The following is a 20267-nucleotide window of genomic DNA, read 5'->3' as shown; positions in this document are numbered from 1 at the left end:
TATCTTTCCACACAGTGCACCAAGCGCACTTACTCACCGCTCCGCCTCTTCCCCACTGGCCAGTGATCAACCCTGGGTCATCGGCTTCCATGCATTAGGCTGCAGGAGGAGATGCCCTGCCCCTAAACACACTGCATTCTGCACCCGCAGATATCTGTTCCTTCCCTGTGCCACAGTGAGTACAGAGGTACACAAGTAGGGAGGTTCTGTGGGATCAGATGGTGCTGTCACTTCAGCCGCGCTTCAGTGTTTATAAGAGACAGTAGATATGGGTGTGCGCAGGGCCAGTGCCGGAGGTGGCATAATGGCGTTCCGACATGTTCTGGCTGAAAAAAAGCCCTGATCACAACTAGGTCTTATTTTCGGGGTAGGTCTTATACTTTAGCAATTCCCAAAAATAGCACTAGGTCTTATTTTCAGGGTAGGTCTTATTTTCGGGTAGGTTTTATTTTAGGGGAAACGGTATATATATATATATATACGTGATTTTGCGCAGCCCTGCTACTGCTACATGGTGTTGGGAAGCGGTTAAAGTTTGAAGCATCTGAAATAATGTAAAGACATAACAGATTATCCAAATTGATTCAGATCCATTCATCCTTAAGCGTATTCTATTAAGATTCTTTTTGTATTGGGGTTGAACTTGAGAGCCCATTCGTTTAATTTCTACGTGCGCGGCCTAACATACAAAGCCAGTTGGGAATAAGGAAAAGCATTCAACTTAATAACATAACAAATTAATATGTACTCATTCTGATTCATTTGTGTTATTCAGATGAAACGGCAGTCTTGAACTCAGTAAGTGTATAGCACCATACATCAATATCAAATTACCAATTCCATTGCAGACTGCTTGCCATAATGTGAGAACTGAAATACAAAGATCTGAACCTATGGGGTCAGCTTGTCTAGTGGCAAGGCTCCTGAGTAAAGGAAAAATAAACATATCACTACAACAAAATCAACAAAATAAGACACAACATTAGTGATGTAACTAAATGTAAAAAATAAAGTTACGCTCAGCTACAGATTCACATAATCCACCTTGAAATTGTTCTGTGCAAGATATGCATAGGGGAAAAAATGATGTAACTCTTTATTAGGACGTTTTGCATTACAATTGTCTTTTATACAGTACATGGCTTGACTGTTTTTTACCTAACAAATATATGATGATTACTCAAAACCCACATTTCACAATTACATTTTGGGGGGAACAGTTCTTTAAACTAGAAATGTATGTGTTGGACCCTTGCTGTTTGCAACTCTTACCTATTAATAATTGTGTTTTCTCCAATGGTACGGAACCCATTGCTAGTTCTAAATAGAATTTGTGCTGTACCTGTATGCAAAATAAGACAAAACAAACTTAAATATATCAAATGCTATAGAAAATAAAAATGATTAGTGCTCACACTAGTGTGGTTTTGCGGGCCGCGGCACAACAGCCCATTCATTTGATAAGGGAAAAGGTCCCTGCACCTTTCCAGAAATCGCAGTCTGCACTGGGAGCAGCACTACAGTACAGTTCCCAGTGAAGGTGCAATTTGCAGTATCATTAAGATTAATGGCACCCGCCTACAGGTCCTGATTTTTGTGTGTCAACGGTTGCAGCTGCGGGACGAACTGCGGTTCCTGCAGCAGCATTTAATACCACTGGTACCATTTAATAGTGAATTGACCATTGTTTTATGTACTACTGGTTAATTTTCTTGCTTATTTTGACATTTTTTTAATGTAATATGTTTTTATTTGTATAATTTTACAATAGTAGATTGTAAATACACACGTTATCAGTCATAAGTAACTAAAAAGGGGAAAAATTGTGGAAAAGAAGAAAAAAAGGGAGGGGGAAGAAAAGGAAATATGAATACAATAAATGTGAATTTGCATCCCAAATACTATGCACAATTTGAACCAATTTCCCTATAAATGTACTTTCTAGCAGATAAGGAAGGAGGGGGTAAACGTGTGTTTCAATCAATGACAATAACTCCTTCATTGGTGACATTCAACAATCCTATTCCTTCTCTCTGAATTGCATCTGTGAGGAGTAGTGCATCCAAATAGCTCACGTCTTATACCATTTTTCGTAACTATCCTTACACTTATGACACCAGCATTCAGCCTCCATAATCCTATCTATCTCTAACCTCCATTGACACAATGTGGGGCACTTATCACTCCTCCAACACCAACATCGCAGTAAAGGACTTTTGGCTTCATCTAAAATCAAAGGCAACACACAGTTCTTATATCTTTATTGCTGAATTATGGAATAGCATTTGAAGGGGATCCTTACTAACTAGGAAAGGTGATTTTTGTTTATTCATGTTAAGGTATCTTCCCAATACTTTTGTATTTTGGGGCATTGCAACCATAAATGCATAAGTGTTCCCGGTTGAGTACAGCCCCTCCAAACAATTTAGCGAGTGCCCCTGACTCATGCTAATTTAAGTGGGGTTTTTTATCACCTAGAGATAACTTTGTCATTTAGTTCCTGCTTGGTAGCACAGTGGCTATAATATTTAAACTTCTGCCTGGCTGCACTAGGGTAGTTGGTTCAAATCCCAACCACGGCACCACCTGCCTGGAGTTTACATGTTCTCCCTGTGCCTGCGTGGGTTTCCTCCTACACACCAAAGAGATACTGATAGGTCAGTTTCTGGTAGGATCCTTTCTAAATTGTATGTGATCTTGAATTAGAGACCTTACATTGTAACCAGTTATACTCTGTGTATCCAAGAAAGAATCCTGGCCTTTTTTAAAGCAATCCACTGAGCTGGCCAGAACCAACTCTTCAGGGAGTCTATCCCACAGCTCTCACTGTGAAGAAACCATTCCCTATTTGGAGATTAAATTTCTTTTCCTCCCTCGTCCTCTGTGATGACCTCAGGGTGAATAACTCTACACCGTGTTCACTATATGAACTGATGTATTTATACATTTTGATCATATCCCCCCTTATGTATTATACATGGAGATCATATCCCCCCTTATGTATTATACATGGAGATCATATCCCCCCTTATGTATTATACATGGTGATCATATCCCCCTTATGTATTATACATGGAGATCATATCCCCCCTTATGTATTATACATGGAGATCATATCCACCCTTATGTATTATACATGGAGATCATATCCCCCCTTATGTATTATACATGGAGATCATATCCCCCCTTATGTATTATACATGGAGATCATATCCCCCCTTATGTATTATACATGGAGATCATATCCCCCCTTATGTATTATACATGGTGATCATATCCCCCCTTATGTATTATACATGGAGATCATATCCCCCCTTATGTATTATACATGGAGATCATATCCCCCCTTATGTATTATACATGGTGATCATATCCCCCCTTATGTATTATACATGGTGATCATATCCCCCCTTATGTATTATACATGGAGATCATATCCCCCCTTAATCTCCTCGTCTCAAGAGAGAATAAATTCAGTTCCTCTAATCTTTTATAGCTGAGCTCCTCCATGCCTCTTATCAGTTTGGTTGCCCTTCTCTGTACTTTCTCCAGTTCCCCAATGTTCTTTTTGTGAATTGGTGCCCAAAATTGAACTGTTCCAGATGAGGTCTTACTAATGATTTGTACCGGGGTAGAATGATATCTCTTTCTCTGGAGTCTATACCTCTTTTAATAGAAAAGAGGATTTTGCTCGCTTTAGAACCTGCAGCTTGACATTGCATGCCATTGTCAAGCTTATGATCTACCAGAACAAGTACCAAAGAAAGAAATATCCTGTCCTGGGGCAAACCAGGGAAATCTTCCTAATGGAGCAAGTGGGGACACTGCAGGGGCCAATATTACTGTTCTATTTACTCTGTCCCAAATCTGCAATGTGGCTATGGTTAATGGAGTTATTTTTATTTGTTTAATGTGCTAGTTGTTAAAGTGTATGTGACCCTAAATATTTATTTTTTTCTGTGTGTGTTCATATACTGTATGTGTATTTTTATAAACCATAGTCTCCATCAATTTCATGTACAGTACATCTTCCATCTGAAGCATCTGCTTGATCCTGCTAGTCAAATTTTTTTCCTTGTTCTAAACTAACCACACAAAGCACAGGAGGCCAATTTGTGTTAGGGTGGTCAATTTGCATTCTTTGGCTGACTATTTAGAGGCAGAGGACACTGTGCAGACACACAGTGTGCCTGTACTGGGTAGTTTGTTCAGCCACCACACCCCCTGACCAATCACAGGATGTCTTTTGAATATGTCACCTGCTCAAATACAACCTTTCTATTGCTTCAGGCTTAACAGATTAAGTAATACTGGCAACCTGTATGTCTGCACAGTGTCCTGGAACACTGCTCCTACAATCAGGAAGAAGAGATGTAAGGTCACATGACAGAACTTTTTTATCCTTGTTAAAAAAGGTAAGAAAGATCCTTTCTGAAAGTAAGCAAAAGCAGTTATGGTATCTGCATAGCTATAATTGCATTAGAAACTAATTATTGTATTGTGTCTATAATATCATATGTTCACAAATCCAGGAAAACTTTTTTTGGTCCGTGCAGTGGGTCTGTGCCGGCACTGTATGGATCAAATGCTCGTTTTGTTCTAGGGGAGAGGACACCAAAGATATACTCACCTGATCCACTGATCCTCCTCGCTCAAGACTGGTCATTTAGGCTCCTGCTCCCCTGTGGTCCAGAGGTGTTGTAAATGGGCTGTCCATGATGTCAGCAAGCTCAATGCACACTCCACAGACAGGAACAGTCTACCACTGGACCATGGAGGAGCCATGGAGGAGCGCAGTTTTCCGTAGGATTGGCAGGTGAGTATGAGCTTGGTCCTCACCCCTAGAAAAAACAAACAGCTGATCCATGCAGCGGGGGCACAACACCACTGCAAGATAAAAAAAAATCTAACTGGAGTTCTGCTTTAATGTTTGTTATGCATCTGTTTGCATCAGGTGATTGTATTATACTGAAATTTGTGCTAAATTGGACACTATTAGAAAGGATTTCACTGCAGAGCAGGATAAAATAGAATTCCAGGATCCAAATACAGTTAGTAAAACAATTAACCATTTAAGCTGAAGTTGAAACTAGTCATTGACTTGAGTCAGCATATAAAACTGCAAAAACAATCTTTGATGTAAGCTGGAAAATTGAGTATTGAATATAACAGTGCAGACAAAACGTACAATCCTTTACATCAGCCAGAAGCTATATTCCTCCTGAGTAGTAGAGTTGAATTTCATCCTCTTTGGAGAGTTTTTGGAGTAACTGTATTACAGATTTTGTATTTTCGGCCCCAGCCTCTAGATCTTGTAAGGCCTTCTGCTCTTTCTTGGCTTTTCTTTCCAAGACGTCCACCTCATTCAAATACTCTGTCAGAGGAAACGTATTCATGAATTTATTTATCACAGTTACTTAAAAAGCGTTGTCCATTTACTCAGCTCTTTACATATGTTGGATATTCACGTAAGCCTCTAACCCTCAAGGAGCGTACAATCTAAAGTCCCTAACTCACATTCATACATACACATACTAGGGCTAGTTTAGGCAGGAGCCAACTAACCTACCAGCATGTTTTTGGAGTGTGGGAGGAGACCAAAGTACCCAGATGAAACCCACACAGGCACATTTTTCAATGAGTACTCCTAGATGTCGTGTTTATGTGAATTTATAAGCATTTAGCTTTTTATCTGCCAGAAAACTTCCCTTAAAAACACACTTGTGATGTTTTTTTTTCTGCCTCTAAATTCTCCTCTTTAAATATGCCTGTATATGCCCTAATGAGCATGGACACATAGGATAACATTAAACTACTTCTAGAGGCAGGAGAAAAAAAAATGCTAAATTCCTGTAGAAGCAGCGTTTTTTAACCTCAGTGTGCATTGACCCTTAAACCCTTTATGAAGTCTGTATCCCGGCATGGTGGATTCACCCTCTCTGTTTGCCCTTGCAGTTATTGTCACCTGATCGAAAAACCAAATCTTTACAATTGTTGCTGTAAAAGGACTGGAAATCTTCTGATGCAGACACTAGTTCTACTGCCAACTGTCTAAAGCTGGGTATACACTAGTATTTCGATGAAAAGTTTGTATGAAAATTTTTAGGAAAATGTATTAGAAATTTCTTTGGAAATTTTGTATGAAAAATCTCAGATTATTCAAATGTTGCTCAAAAGTAGTTCAAGATTTTGTTTTCTATTAACATATGGTTTTGAAATGAATAGACTTTAATGAATGAAATCCACATACACAGTTAGAAATTTCTGCTCCTTCAAATTTTCTTGTCACTGTGGTCAAAACTAATGTCGATTTTAAGTGCTAATGATTAGTAGAGGGAACGAATGTTCCTACAATGTTCTTACAACGAAAATTGTTGAACACATTTCTACTAGTGTATACCCAGCTTTAGAGGGTATTTCCCTTCATTTTGGAGAGATTTGGGTCTTTACCTTATCTTTACCTACCTCTCAAAATTAAAAACTAAAAACAACTAATAATTGTCTTGTAGTACTGCAAGGGATTAGGCCAGGGTTTCTTAACTAGGGTTTCCTTGATCAATGAGCAATTTCTGCCTATCAGATAAGTTCCCACTGACCTCATTGATCTGTTTAGCTATATGTAAGGGGGTAAATCTTCTCAATGACCACAAGTGTAAGGTGCATTCTTCCCACTGGCCATCCCACTAATGTGTCATGAGTTGTAGATATAGTAATTTTTGACAGGGGCTCCCTGAGAAAGGAAAGTTATTTCAAGGGTTCCTCTGTGATGAAAAGGTTTAGGAAGGCTGAATTAGACTTAGGGGAAAGAAAGGAAAAATAATGCTGGTTGTCATCCTTATGCAGCTGAATAGTAGGCTACTGAATGCTATTTTAAAATAAAAAAAAAATCAAGTAATCCACATTTTTCTATTTTACATAATACCCCCCCAAAAAAAGGAATCATGTAAAAACAAGAAAAAGCTTTGAGAAAGATTTTGTAAACCAAAATGAAATTAAGCAAAACTGTACAATTAATAGAAAAATAGTAGCAATCAATAAATGTTGCATAGCTTTTTTTTAATAACAGTTGGTCTTTGAGATACTGAGCACTACTGGCAGTGAGACAGTAAATATACACTCATTCCACAATGGTAGGTTAGATCAAGCTTCAACTTATATCTATTTTTCATAACTGTGAAACAGACCTTATTTCTTTCTCCCTGAGATATTAACTGACCAAGCTTGTACTGGCTCACACATAAGGGTGGACAGTATGGAACACCCTCAGGCTTAGCTTTGCATGAGCTACCAATGGATATCTCTCAGGCTTCTCTTCATGTCAGAATACATTTAGAATTCCAATGGTGTATGTTCACTATTGTTAAATAAGATAAACCTTGCCTGAAATGGATATTTATATAGAACTAGACATAGATACAATTTTATATATAAATGTCTAAGACTAATGACCTGACATTAACAGACATAAATGCTGCACATTTGTATTGATCAACAGTACATTTCTATCCAACGCTACTATAAAATGCTGGAATTGGTACTGCCTATTTATAAGATTCCCCCCAATTTTAATCAAATTCTGTTTCCTACCAGTCTTCAACTACTTGCCATCCTGCTGTTGTCCATTTACTGCAACGGGGTGGCACATTTATTTATTACAGGTACTTATATAGTGCCATCAATTTACGCAGCGATTTACATATATATTGTACATTTACATCAGTCCCTAACCCTCAAGGGGCATACAATCTAAGGAACCTAACTCACATTCATACATACACATACTAGGGCAAATTTATACAGGAGCCAATTAACCTACCAGCATGTCTTTGGAGTGTGGGAGGAAACTGGAGTACCCGGAGAAAACCCACACAGGCACAGAGAGAACATGCAAACTCCAGGCAGGAGGTGTCATGGCTAGGATTCGAACCAACGACCCTAGTACTGCCAGGCGGAAGTGCTAACCATTTAGCCACTGTGCATTCAAGCTCAATCATGTACAGTGGGGCAAAAAAGTATTTAGTCAGCCACCAATTGTGCAAGTTCTCCCACTTAAAAAGATGAGAGAGGCCTGTAATTGGCATCATAGGTAGACCTCAACTATGAGGGACAAAATGAGAAAACAAATCCAGACAATCACATTGGCTGATTTGGAAAGAATTTATTTGCAAATTATGGTGGAAAATAAGTATTTGGTCAATATGAAAAGTTCATCTCAATACTTTGTTATATATCCTTTGCTGGCAATGACAGAGGTCAAAGGTTTCCTGTAAGTCTTCACAAGGTTGGCACACACTGTTGCTGGTATGTTGGCCCATTCCTCCATGCAGATCTCCTCTAGAGCAGTGATGTTTTGGGGCTGTCGCTGTGCAACATGGACTTTCAACTCCCTGCAAAGGTTTTCTATGGGGTTGAGATCTGGAGACTGGCTTGGCCACTCCAGGACCTTGAAATGCTTCTTACGAAGCCACTCCTTCGTTGCCCGGGCGGTATGTTTGGGATCATTGTCATGTTGGAAGACCCAGCCATGTTTCATCTTCAATGCCCTTGCTGATGGAAGGAGGTTTGCACTCAAAATCTCACGATACATGGCCCCATTCATTCTGTCCTGTACATGGATCAGTTGTCCTGGTCCCTTTGCAGGGAGAAACAGCCCCAAAGCATGATGTTGCCACCCCCATGCTTCACAGTAGGTATGGTGTTCTTTGGATGCAACTCAGCATTCTCTCTCCTCCATACACGACGAGTTGTGTTTCTACCAAACAGTTCTATTTTGGTTTCATCTGACCATATGACCTTCTCCCAATCCTCTTCTGGATCATCCAAATGCTCTCTAGCAAACTTCAGATGGACCCGGACATGTACTGGCTTAAGCAGGGGGACATGTCTGGCACTGCAGGATCGGAGTCCCTGGCGGTGTAGTGTGTTACTGATGGTAGCCTTTGTTACGTTGGTCCCAGCTCTCTGCAGGTCATTCACTAGGTCCCCCCGTGTGGTCCCTGGATTTTTTCTCACGGTTCTTGTGATCATTTTGACCCCACGGGGTGAGATCTTGTGTGGAGCCCCAGATCGAGGGAGATTATCAGTGGTCTTGTATGTCTTCCATTTTCTACTTATTGCTCCCACAGTTGATTTGTTCACACCAAGCTGCTTGCCTATTGCAGATTCAGTCTTCCCAGCCTGGTGCAGGTCTACAATTTTGTTTCTGGTGTCCTTCGACAGCTCTTTGGTCTTCACCATAGTGGAGTTTGGAGTGTGACTGTTTGAGGTTGTGGACAGGTGTCTTTTATACTGATAACAAGTTCAAACAGGTGCCATTGATACAGGTAATGAGTGCAGGACAGAGGAGCCTCTTAAAAAAGAAGGTACAGGTCTGTGAGAGCCAGAAATCTTGCTTGTTTGTAGGTGACCAAATACCTATTTTCCACCATAATTTGCAAATAAATTCTTTCCAAATCAGCCAATGTGATTGTCTGGATTTTTTTTTCTCACTATGTCTCTCATAGTTGAGGTCTACCTATGATGCCAATTACAGGCCTTTCTCATCTTTTTAAGTGGGAGAACTTGCACAATTGGTGGCTGACTAAATACTTTTTTGCCCCACTGTATATATACGTGACTGGCTTCTTCCGGGTCTGTAGACGTGTGCATGAGCACCGCTTTGTGACTGAACACAGCACAGTTTTGTCAACAGGTTTCAGCCAATTACTTTTATTTAGCCACCATCGGAGAGCCTCCTGATCCAATGCTCGGGGAAGCACAGGATGATTAAAAAGTTGGGATAACAGGAAAAGGACGATATAAGGTTACAATTGCTCCGCACCCTGTCCCACACAGCCAAGGAATGGGACAGCATTAGAGCCAGGACAGGAGATCGGCATTTCACAGGTTGTCACTTAATAAAGTCCAAAGGAACTGAGTGCACTGCAACTCTTTCCATAGCTATCCATTCAGGCTTCTCATTGCTGGAGTAAACCGCCGAAAATTGAACTAATTGGGCTGCCTAATAGTACATTGCTAAATTCAGAAAACCGACTTCAGGCAAATCCGACCACATGAATAAAATGGGTAAAGAGCGAAAATATTAAAGTAGACTTGGTAATAAAGTCATCTTAACAAAAAATAATTTTACCCAGCCAGGACAGATAATGATGCGCCCACCCTCAAAGATCCTCCTCCAATTTTTTATACAAAGTCAGATAATTTACTCTATATAGGATAGCCAAAGAAGGAGTACGACTTACACCCAGGTGTGGGGCATATTCAGTGACCCAAGTGAATGGGAAAGCAGCCTGCAGTTGGGACATTAGGGACAAAGGAAGAGTTATATTGAAAGCCATGGATTTGTGCACATTAATTTTGAAGCCCGAAACACTGCCAAACTTAGTCAAAAGCTGATTTATATTAGGTAAAGAGCTCAGGGGCGATGTAATGAATAAGAGTAGGTCATCAGCAAAAAGGGAGCATTTGTAAGTCTGACTGCCACAAGACACCCCATGAATATTCAGGTAAGACCTAAGTGTGATGGCTTGATATTCAATAACTGTAGCGAAAATCAGGGTGGTGAGAGGACACCCCTAAGGCAAGTTTTTGTACCTTAATGCATTCTCTGAAATAAAGTAAAAAACCTTTTATGTGCAGCTCCCCTCCAGACCCTCCAAATACTTACCTAAGCTCGATTTCTATCTAGCACTGTGCTCAAGAACAGCAGTGCTGCTCTTTCTTTCCCTCCTCACTGGATCACGTGTGCCACTATAGGAAGCAGCTCCCTTTAGTGGCACAAGGAGAAAAGGAAGAGCCAGGAGTGCCAGCGGGGGGCCCCAGAAGAGTAGGATCGGGACCACTCTGTGCAAAACCATTTTACAGAGCAGGTAAGTATCACGTTTGTCATGCTTTACATTACAATCACTTTAAGAATATGTGCTTGAATATATATTTTTTTTAATCAGCATTTAGTGTCACTTTAAGCAGTATGTATTATGATTGACACCAAAGACTGTTTATAATTGCACTGAAGCATTCAAGTGTGCTAACAGCTTAGGCAGGCCATAGATTATTATTATTATACAGTATTTATAAAGCGCCGATAGTTCGCTCAGCACTGTACATTACAAAGGGGGGCAGAACATGTGACAGAACAATAACAATACAATGCAAAACATGAGGGGATCGAGGGCCCTGCTCTTTCGAGCTAACAATCTAGGAGGGAGGGGATGGTGGCACAGGAGGAGAAAGCTGTGGGGGAAGGAGTGGTAGGAAGAGTGGAGGAGGTCGGCAAGTTAGCAGGGGGTGGGGTAGGCTTCTCTGAAGAGATGGGTTTTCAGGGTGTGCCTAAAGGAGAGGAGAGTAGGTGATAATCTGATGGGTTGGGGCAGGGAGTTCCAGAGGATGGGTGACACCCTGGAGAAGTCCTGGAGGCGGGCATGGGAGGAGGAGACCAGGGAATTAGAGAGAGGGAGGTCTTGTGAGGAGCGGAGTGTGCGTGTTCGGTGGTACTTGGATATTAGGTCGGTGATGTAGTTCGGGGCAGTGTGGTGGACGGCTTTGTACGTCAGTGTTAGGATTTTGAATTTCATCCGTTGCACAATCGGAAGCCAGTGGAGGGATTGCCAGAGGGGGGTGGCGGAGATGGAGCGGTTGGAAAGGTGAATAAGTCTGGCAGCCGTATTCAGGATTGACTGAAGCAGGGATAGCCTGTGACGAGGCAGGCCAGTGAGGAGGGAGTTGCAGTAATCGAGTCGTGATATGATGAGGGAGTGGATGAGCTGCTTAGTGGTTTCTGGGGTTAGGAACGTGCGTATTTTGGCGATGTTGCGGAGGTGGAGTCTGCACAAGCTTGTTAAAGATTGGACTTGGGGCTGGAAGGATAGGTTGGAGTCCAGAATGACACCAAGTACTCTGGCCTGCGGGGCGGGTTTGATGGTGGTGTTGTTGGACATGATAGAGAAGTCAATGGGGGGTGGTGTCCGGGCTGAGGGGAAGACAAGAAACTCGGTCTTGGAGAGGTTCAGTTTAAGGAAGTGGAGCGACATCCAGTCTGATATGTCGCTCAGTAGGTGTGTGATTCGGGCAGAGACTGACGGGGTGAGGTGGGGGGTTGAGAGATAGATTTGTGTGTTGTCGGCATAGAGGTGGTAGTTGAAGCCGTGAGAGTGTATGAGTTGGCCAAGGGAGGAGGTGTAGATGGAGAAGAGAAGGGGCCCGAGGACGGAGCCTTGAGGGACCCCAACAGAGAGGGGGAGTGAGGGGGAGGTGGTAGCAGATAATGTGATTTTCTTTACCGCAACCATGGGTCGCAGGCAATAAAATTCCATAGTTCCACAGGACGGATTCCTGCATCAACACTGACTATTGTGTTCTCCTGGGGGGGCACGGGGAGCCGTCCCTGCCAGGAGAACACAGTGATTATTGCTAATTGCTAGCAATATTCACATGTATTAATACAACATGTTGGTTGTACCCAAGTTGATCTATAGATCGACTTGGGTACAATCAGCCTCCCCATACATGGATCAATTCTCAGCCAGTCCCTGCTGAACCAGCCGAGATTCAAACCATCTATGGCCAGCTTTAGAGAACACAGCTTACAGCAGTGTCCACACAGAGTTATGTCAAAGCCTACAACTATTGCACTTCTCTGTATCATGGGAAATCACTGCTTGAGTTCAAACTTCTAAAGGAAACGTATATTTTTCTATTCACTTCCTCCAGCCTTTATTAAAGCTTTTCATTTGATACAAGCAGGTGGTCTCCTTACTTGGTTTCATAAAACTCTATCTTAATGGCAAGAATCCTGCTGCTGGAGTAGCACATAGCTGATTGCACCTTGCACACTGTAAGGACTATGAACTAATGGAAACACAGAAAGAATTATACATAATTTTAGAGATCAAGAGATCACTAATTGAAATGGCTTTTCTCCTGCCTTTAATATTTTAGAAGAAGAAAATAGATTATATTAGATGTTAGGCTAGAGCATAATGGGTGAGATAAATCTCTTGATACTGAGAGTGTTAACCACTTGCTTGCAGTTACCTAATTAGCCTAGAGCAGGCATCACTAAATGGCGGACCACAGGCTGCATGCAGACCGACTCACTGTCCAGCCCAGACCACCACTGTCCTGCCATCTAGAATTCTGTTGTGCCCTGCAACCATCACCTAGTAGCCCACAGCAGGAGGCAGGACAGTTCAGGATGGAGGGATTGCTTCCTGAGTTATAAAGTAGCTGATTAGTTGCTAAAGCAGTCCTAGTAACCAATCACCAGCAGCTCCTGCCCTATGTCCAGACTCCCTGTGTCTCCCGCTGTCCTGTGCAAGGTAGAACAGGAGGGGGGAAGAGAAGGGGGAATGTGAAGAAAGACATTAATGGGGGCTGAGGACAGTAACGTGAGGGGGGCTGAGGACAGTAATTTAAGGGAGGCTGAGGACAGTAATGTAAGGGGTAGTAATGTAAGGGGGGCTGAAGACAGTAATGTAAGGGGGGCTGAGGACAGAAATGTGAGGGGGACTAAGGACAGTAATGAGAGGAGGACTGAGGACAGTAATATGAGGGGAACTGAGGACAGTAATGTGAGGGAGGGCTGAGGGCAGTAATGTAAGGGGGGATGAGGACAGTAATGTAAGGGGGGCTGAGGACAGTAATGTGAGGGGGACTGAGGACAGTAATATGAGGGGAACTGAGGACAGTAATGTGAGGGAGGGCTGAGGGCAGTAATGTAAGGGGGGATGAGGACAGTAATGTGAGGGGGGCTGAGGACAGTAATGTAAGGGGGGCTGAGGACAGTAATATGAGGGGGACTGAGGACAGTAATGTGAGGGGGGCTGAGGACAGTAATGTAAGGGGGGCTGAGGACAGTAATGTGAGGGGGGCTGAGGACAGTAATGTGAGGGGGACTGAGGACAGTAATGTGAGGGGGACTGAGGACAGTAATGTAAGGGAGGCTGAGGACAGTAATTTCAGGGAGGGTTGTGGACAGTAATTTCAGGGGGGGGGGGAGTTGAGGACAGTAATGGGGGATGAGGACAGTAATGTGTAGAGACTGAGGACAGTAAGGGGGGATGAGGACTGTAATGTGATGTGAGCTGAGAACAGTAATGTGAGGGGGGTTGAGGACAGTAGTGGGGATGAGGACAGTAATGTGAGGGGTGGCTGAGGACTGTAATGTGAGGGGACTGAGGACAGTAATATAAGGGGGCTGAGGACAGTAATATGAGGGGGACTGAGGACAGTAATGTAAGGGAGGTTGAGGACAGTAATGTGAGGGGGGGTTGAGGACAGTAATGGGGATGTGGACAGTAATGTGAGGGGACTGAGGACAGTAATGTAAGGGGGCTGAGGACAGTAATATGAGGGGGACTGAGGACAGTAATGTAAGGGAGGTTGAGGACAGTAATGTGAGGGGGGGTTGAGGACAGTAATGGGAATGAGGACAGTAATGTGAGGGGGGGGGGGGCTGAGGACTGTAATGTGAGGGGACTGAGGACAGTAATGTAAGGGGGGCTTAGGATAGTAATGTGAGGGGGGCTGAGGACAGTAATGTAAGGGGAGCTGAGGACAGTAATATGAGGGGGATTGAGGACAGTAATGTAAGGGGGGCTGAGGACAGTAATGTGAGGGGGGGTTGAGGACAGTAATTTCAGGGGGGGGGGGAGTTGAGGACAGTAATGGGGGATGAGGATAGTAATGTGTAGAGACTGAGGACAGTAAGGGGGGATGAGGACTGTAATGTGATGTGAGCTGAGAACAGTAATGTGAGGGGGGTTGAGGACAGTAGTGGAGATGAGGACAGTAATGTGAGGGGTGGCTGAGGACTGTAATGTGAGGGGACTGAGGACAGTAATATAAGGGGGCTGAGGACAGTAATATGAGGGGGACTGAGGACAGTAATGTAAGGGAGGTTGAGGACAGTAATGTGAGGGGGGGTTGAGGACAGTAATGGGGATGTGGACAGTAATGTGAGGGGACTGAGGACAGTAATGTAAGGGGGCTGAGGACAGTAATATGAGGGGGACTGAGGACATAATGTAAGGGAGGTTGAGGACAGTAATGTGAGGGGGGGTTGAGGACAGTAATGGGGATGAGGACAGTAATGTGAGGGGGGGGCTGAGGACTGTAATGTGAGGGGACTGAGGACAGTAATGTAAGGGGGGCTTGGGATAGTAATGTGAGGGGGGCTGAGGACAGTAATGTAAGGGGAGCTGAGGACAGTAATATGAGGGGGATTGAGGACAGTAATGTAAGGGGGGCTGAGGACAGTAATGTAAGGGGGGCTGAGGACAGTAATGCGAGGGGGATGAAGACAGTAATGTAAGGGAGGCTGAGAACAGTAATATGAGGGGGACTGAGGACAGTAACGTAAGGGAGGCTGAGGACAGTAATGTGAGGGGGGGTTGAGGACAGTAATGGGGGATGAGGACAGTAATATGAGGGGGGGCTGGGGACTGTAATGTGAGGGGACTGAGGACAGTAAGGGGGGGGCTGAGGACAGTAAGGGGGGAATAAGGACAGTAATGTGATGTGAGGTGAGCTGAGGGCACTAATGTGAGAGGGGCTAAGCACATTAATGGGGGGCCGAAGACTGTAATGTGAGGGACTTGAGGACAGTAATGGGAGGGGGGCTGAGGACATTAATGAGGGGTGAACACTGTAATGTGAGGGTGGGGGTGGGGACAGTAATGGGGGGCTTACATCAGTAATGTGAGGGAGGATGATAACAGTAATGGGGGAGATGAGGACTATATCATGAGGGGGGCTAAGGACAGTAATGTTAGGGGAGCTAAGGACATTAGTGAGGGGCCGAAGACTGTAATATGGGGGGGGGGCTGAGAACAGTAATGGGGGCTGATGACAGTAATGTGAAATGGGGGGCTAAGGACATTAATGGGGAGTCGAGCACCATAATGTGATGGGACTTAGGACAGTAATGGAGGACTGAGGACAGTAATATGAGGGGGGCTGGGGACAGTAATGTGGGGACGAGGACTGTAATGTGAGGTGGACTGAGGACAGTAATGTGAGGGGGGCTAAGGACATTAATGTGGGGCCGAGGACTGCATTGTAAAAGGGGGCTGAGGACAGTAATATGAGGGGGATTGAGGACAGTAATGTAAGGGGGGCTGAGGACAGTAATGTAAGGGGGGCTGAGGACAGTAATGCGAGGGGGATGAAGACAGTAATGTAAGGGAGGCTGAGAACAGTAATATGAGGGGGACTGAGGACAGTAACGTAAGGGAGGCTGAGGACAGTAATGTGAGGGGGGGTTGAGGACAGTAATGGGGGATGAGGACAGTAATATGAGGGGGGGCTGGGGACTGTAATGTGAGGGGACTGAGGACAGTAAGGGGGGGGGCTGAGGACAGTAAGGGGGGAATAAGGACAGTAATGTGATGTGAGGTGAGCTGAGGGCACTAATGTGAGAGGGGCTAAGCACATTAATGGGGGGCCGAAGACTGTAATGTGAGGGACTTGAGGACAGTAATGGGAGGGGGGCTGAGGACATTAATGAGGGGTGAACACTGTAATGTGAGGGTGGGGGTGGGGACAGTAATGGAGGGCTTACAACAGTAATGTGAGGGAGGATGATAACAGTAATGGGGGAGATGAGGACTATATCATGAGGGGGGCTAAGGACAGTAATGTTAGGGGAGCTAAGGACATTAGTGAGGGGCCGAAGACTGTAATATGGGGGGGGGCTGAGAACAGTAATGGGGGCTGATGACAGTAATGTGAAATGGGGGGCTAAGGACATTAATGGGGAGTCGAGCACCATAATGTGATGGGACTTAGGACAGTAATGGAGGACTGAGGACAGTAATATGAGGGGGGCTGGGGACAGTAATGTGGGGACGAGGACTGTAATGTGAGGTGGACTGAGGACAGTAATGTGAGGGGGGCTAAGGACATTAATGTGGGGCCGAGGACTGCATTGTAAAAGGGGGCTGAGGACAGTAATGTGAGGGTGGCTGAGGACAGTAATGAAGGGTGAAGTCTGTAATGTTATGGTGGGGCTATAATGTGAGGTGGACAGAGGACAGTAATGTAAGGAGGGCTAAGGAAATGAATGGGGGGCAAAGGACAGTAATGTGGGGATGAGGACTGTAATGTGAGGTGGACAGAGGACAGTAATGTGAGGAGGGCTAAGGACATTAATGGGGGGCCGAGGACAGTAATGGGAGGCTGAGGACAGTAATGTGATGGGGCTGAGGACAGTAATTGGGGGCTGAGAACAGTATTGGGGGTTGAGGACAGTAATATGAGGGGGTCTGAGAACATTATTGGGGGGTTGACAACTGTAATGTGAGGCAGGCGGAATACAGTAATGTAAGGGGGCAGAGGACATTAATGGGGGGCAGAGGACAGTAATGTGAGGGGGCTGAGGACAGTAATTTGAGGGGGCTGAGGACAGTAATGGGGGCTGAGGACAGTATTGTGAGGGGGGCTGAGGACAGTTATAAAGGGGATGAGGACAGTAATGAAGGGGCTGAGGACAGTAATTTGAGGGGGCTGAGGACATTAATGAGGGACTGAGGACAGTAATGTGAGGGGGGTTGAGGAAAGTAATGGGGGGGACTGAGGACTGTAATGTGAGGGGGGCTGAGGACAGTAATGGGGGGCTGAGAACAGTAATGTGAGGGGGGATGTGGACAGTAATGGGGGGACTGAGGACTGTAATGTAAGGGGGGCTGAGAACAGTAATGTAAGGGTGGGCTGAGTACAGTAATGGAGGCTGAGGACAGTAATATGATGGGGTCTGAGGACAGTAATGGGAGCTGAGGACAGTAATGTTGGGGGGCCTAAGGACAGTAATGGGGGCTGAGGCCAGTAATGTAAAGAGGGACTTTGATGTGAAAGGGAGGGAACTGTGATGTAAAGAGCGGAACTAGCTGTGATATGAGGCTCAGCTCAGATATGTGTATGCACATATGCGCACACACGTCGTAGGTTGGGCAGCCCATTCATTTTAATGGGCTGCCCTACCCAATAGAAAGGCAGGGAAGAAATGCCTGATCTATTTTTTTTCTTATTGTGCTGCACCAAGCTGCTTGGGGATTATGAAAATTTGCCATAGGTGATGATGTGTGGGGGTGCTTTAAGGAATTAATGGCAGCCCTGCACATCTAAAGTGCAGCACATTTCTCTGTTGGTTGGGAACAAGTTCAATTTTGCGCATGTTCTCCAGCTACAGAGATGCGAACCTAAGAGGAGCAGTGGGTTGTGATCTCAAGGATCTGAGTCATGGCACAAGCATGCAATCTGGACCTCTGTTGGAAGAATATTTTCCTGACTGGACCTCCATAAATTTGAATTCAGTACCCCTGGGCTAGAGCTATACAGGTATACAGGAGATTTTAATATCTCAATCTTGCTGCCAAAATCGCTAACCATCACTAGGAATAGTAATTGATTACTAAACAGGTAAAATAAAAAATGGAGAAAACTACACAAAAAAATATGCCGCAGCATCTTTTAGTGATCAATGACAAATAATTGGGGCATTAAAGAATAACATCCTTTGCACCATGTTACGCCTGTATTTAGAGTGCAAACATGGTGCAAAAAGGCCCCCCTAACACCCAAACCACCCCCCATGTGACAGTATTCGGGGGTTTCTCTGTTCTGCAGTCATTGTCACTTTTGAAACTTGAGTGACTGTGTGGGGTTCTGTGAGATCTGTGAGCGAATGAACTACAAGTCTTGTCTGCCACCACAACACATGGACTTGTAGTTCTCAATGGAACACTGTTTAGTGATCACAGCAATGGTAGTCCATTGATACTTCCTCCGGCTCTTTAACTGGCAGTCCATACCTTGGTATGGACATAAAGCTGGAGGAACAGTCTGCAGGACTCCCAGAATCCCTGCAATCCACTGATCACATTTGCAGTGTTTTGCAGACTGATTTGCAAAAAATAATAAATGCATTTTTTTCTGCAAATATACAGTATGTGCATGTATTATTTTTTTAAAGGTAGACTTAGTCTTTAAGCAATCATGTGAGATTATTTGCTAATAAATATCACTTCTGCATCATTACCTCAAGTTAATATGTGGTCATATATTCAGTGAAACACATCTAAATGATGTTGTGGGCATGAGTTCCAAGTGCTGTATTTCCATGGAGCCTGTGTGTTTTCTGTGTTTATTTCCTCAATCCAAATGTAGCACCCTCCTAGTTTAGCTGGGGGAGCTAAAGCCCTGATTGTTAGTGAGGAATGCAGAGTAGCATCCTGGGTGTAATAGCTAGAAGGTCAAATTGTGGTAAGGAGCTGAGAGGCTCTGCAGGCCAGCCCTTCTGGAATTTCCCACTGCTCTAGGGCTTTGGAGGAAGGCCATAGAGGTAGTGGGTGGATATAAAGTGTGGCTGGCTTGCACTCTTGAGGGGTCCTAGCCAATCCCCAACAGAAAGCTTGGCAAGGAGCTGGACATCTTTAAAAATGTTGGAGCCTGCTCAGTTGAAGGGATAGTTCGGGTGGAAGATAGTGAGGAAAATGTGAGTCTGAAGGCAGGAGGCTGTGAGGAGGCCCAGTGGGGTTGGGCCTACCTTCAGGCCTGGAGCTGGAAAAGGAGAAGACCAGAGACTTACTGGCCCCCAGATTGAGGAAGGGAAAAATTATGCCAAGCTGGAAAGGCCTGGAAGCAGCCACCAACCCACCAGCGGTACTGGAGAGGACCAGAGTGAGTACCCCTGCACCCCCTGGGCAGATAGGGGAAAGAACACTCTGGTGAGAAACCAAATTTGCCACCTACCAGTGACTGTTCATCTCCTAAAGTGACAGGAACCGGATCCCCTGTTCAGGGATACCACCAGATTGCTGGGTGAAGAGGAAAAGTTCATCTAGGGTCTGGGGTGCTACAGTTGGTAGGAGCTGGCTAACTCTCTATCAGAGACTGAGCTGCAGAGAAAGCTTGTAAATAGTTCCAGAAAGTTGTCCTCAGTTTTTCCTTGGGCCTTCTGTACACCCCTAACCCTTTCCCAGTTCAATTCCCCTAAATAAAACAACAAAACCAAAGCTCAAGGACTGATTTCTGACTCTGGATGCAAGTCTTGGTGAAGATGTGTGATACCTGGCTGTGCAGGACTATAGGGGGACCCAAATCTTCTAGCGGCTCCTAAGGGGGTAGTGCTACACATACGTTTAGCTTATCTGATGTCTATGTAATTTGTCTATATGTGTATATTTATGTGTGCCTATGCTTATATGAGAGCTGTAAGGACACTGTATATTTTAATAGAGCACTGCAGAATTTCAGAGCTGTATATGTGATGC

General features: G+C 44.3%; 1 protein-coding gene across 1 annotated transcript in view; it reads right to left on the bottom strand.

Annotated features, from left to right (window-relative positions):
- Nucleotides 1-20267, bottom strand: part of TTC12 (tetratricopeptide repeat domain 12) — a 186269-nt gene that overhangs the window by 67894 nt on the left and 98108 nt on the right. The window contains 3 exon segments of the mRNA XM_089673107.1: nt 835-923; nt 1273-1342; nt 5189-5376. Coding sequence (XP_089529233.1) covers nt 835-923; nt 1273-1342; nt 5189-5376 — 347 coding nt within the window.

Source organism: Staurois parvus, unplaced genomic scaffold, assembly GCF_062004578.1.
Source record: "Staurois parvus isolate SC_StPar_1 unplaced genomic scaffold, SC_StPar_1.0 ptg000135l, whole genome shotgun sequence".
In the NCBI taxonomy this organism is placed as follows: domain Eukaryota; kingdom Metazoa; phylum Chordata; class Amphibia; order Anura; family Ranidae; genus Staurois; species Staurois parvus.
The sequence above is the reverse complement of the archived record's forward strand: the minus strand, read 5'-3'. Positions and strand labels throughout refer to the sequence as shown.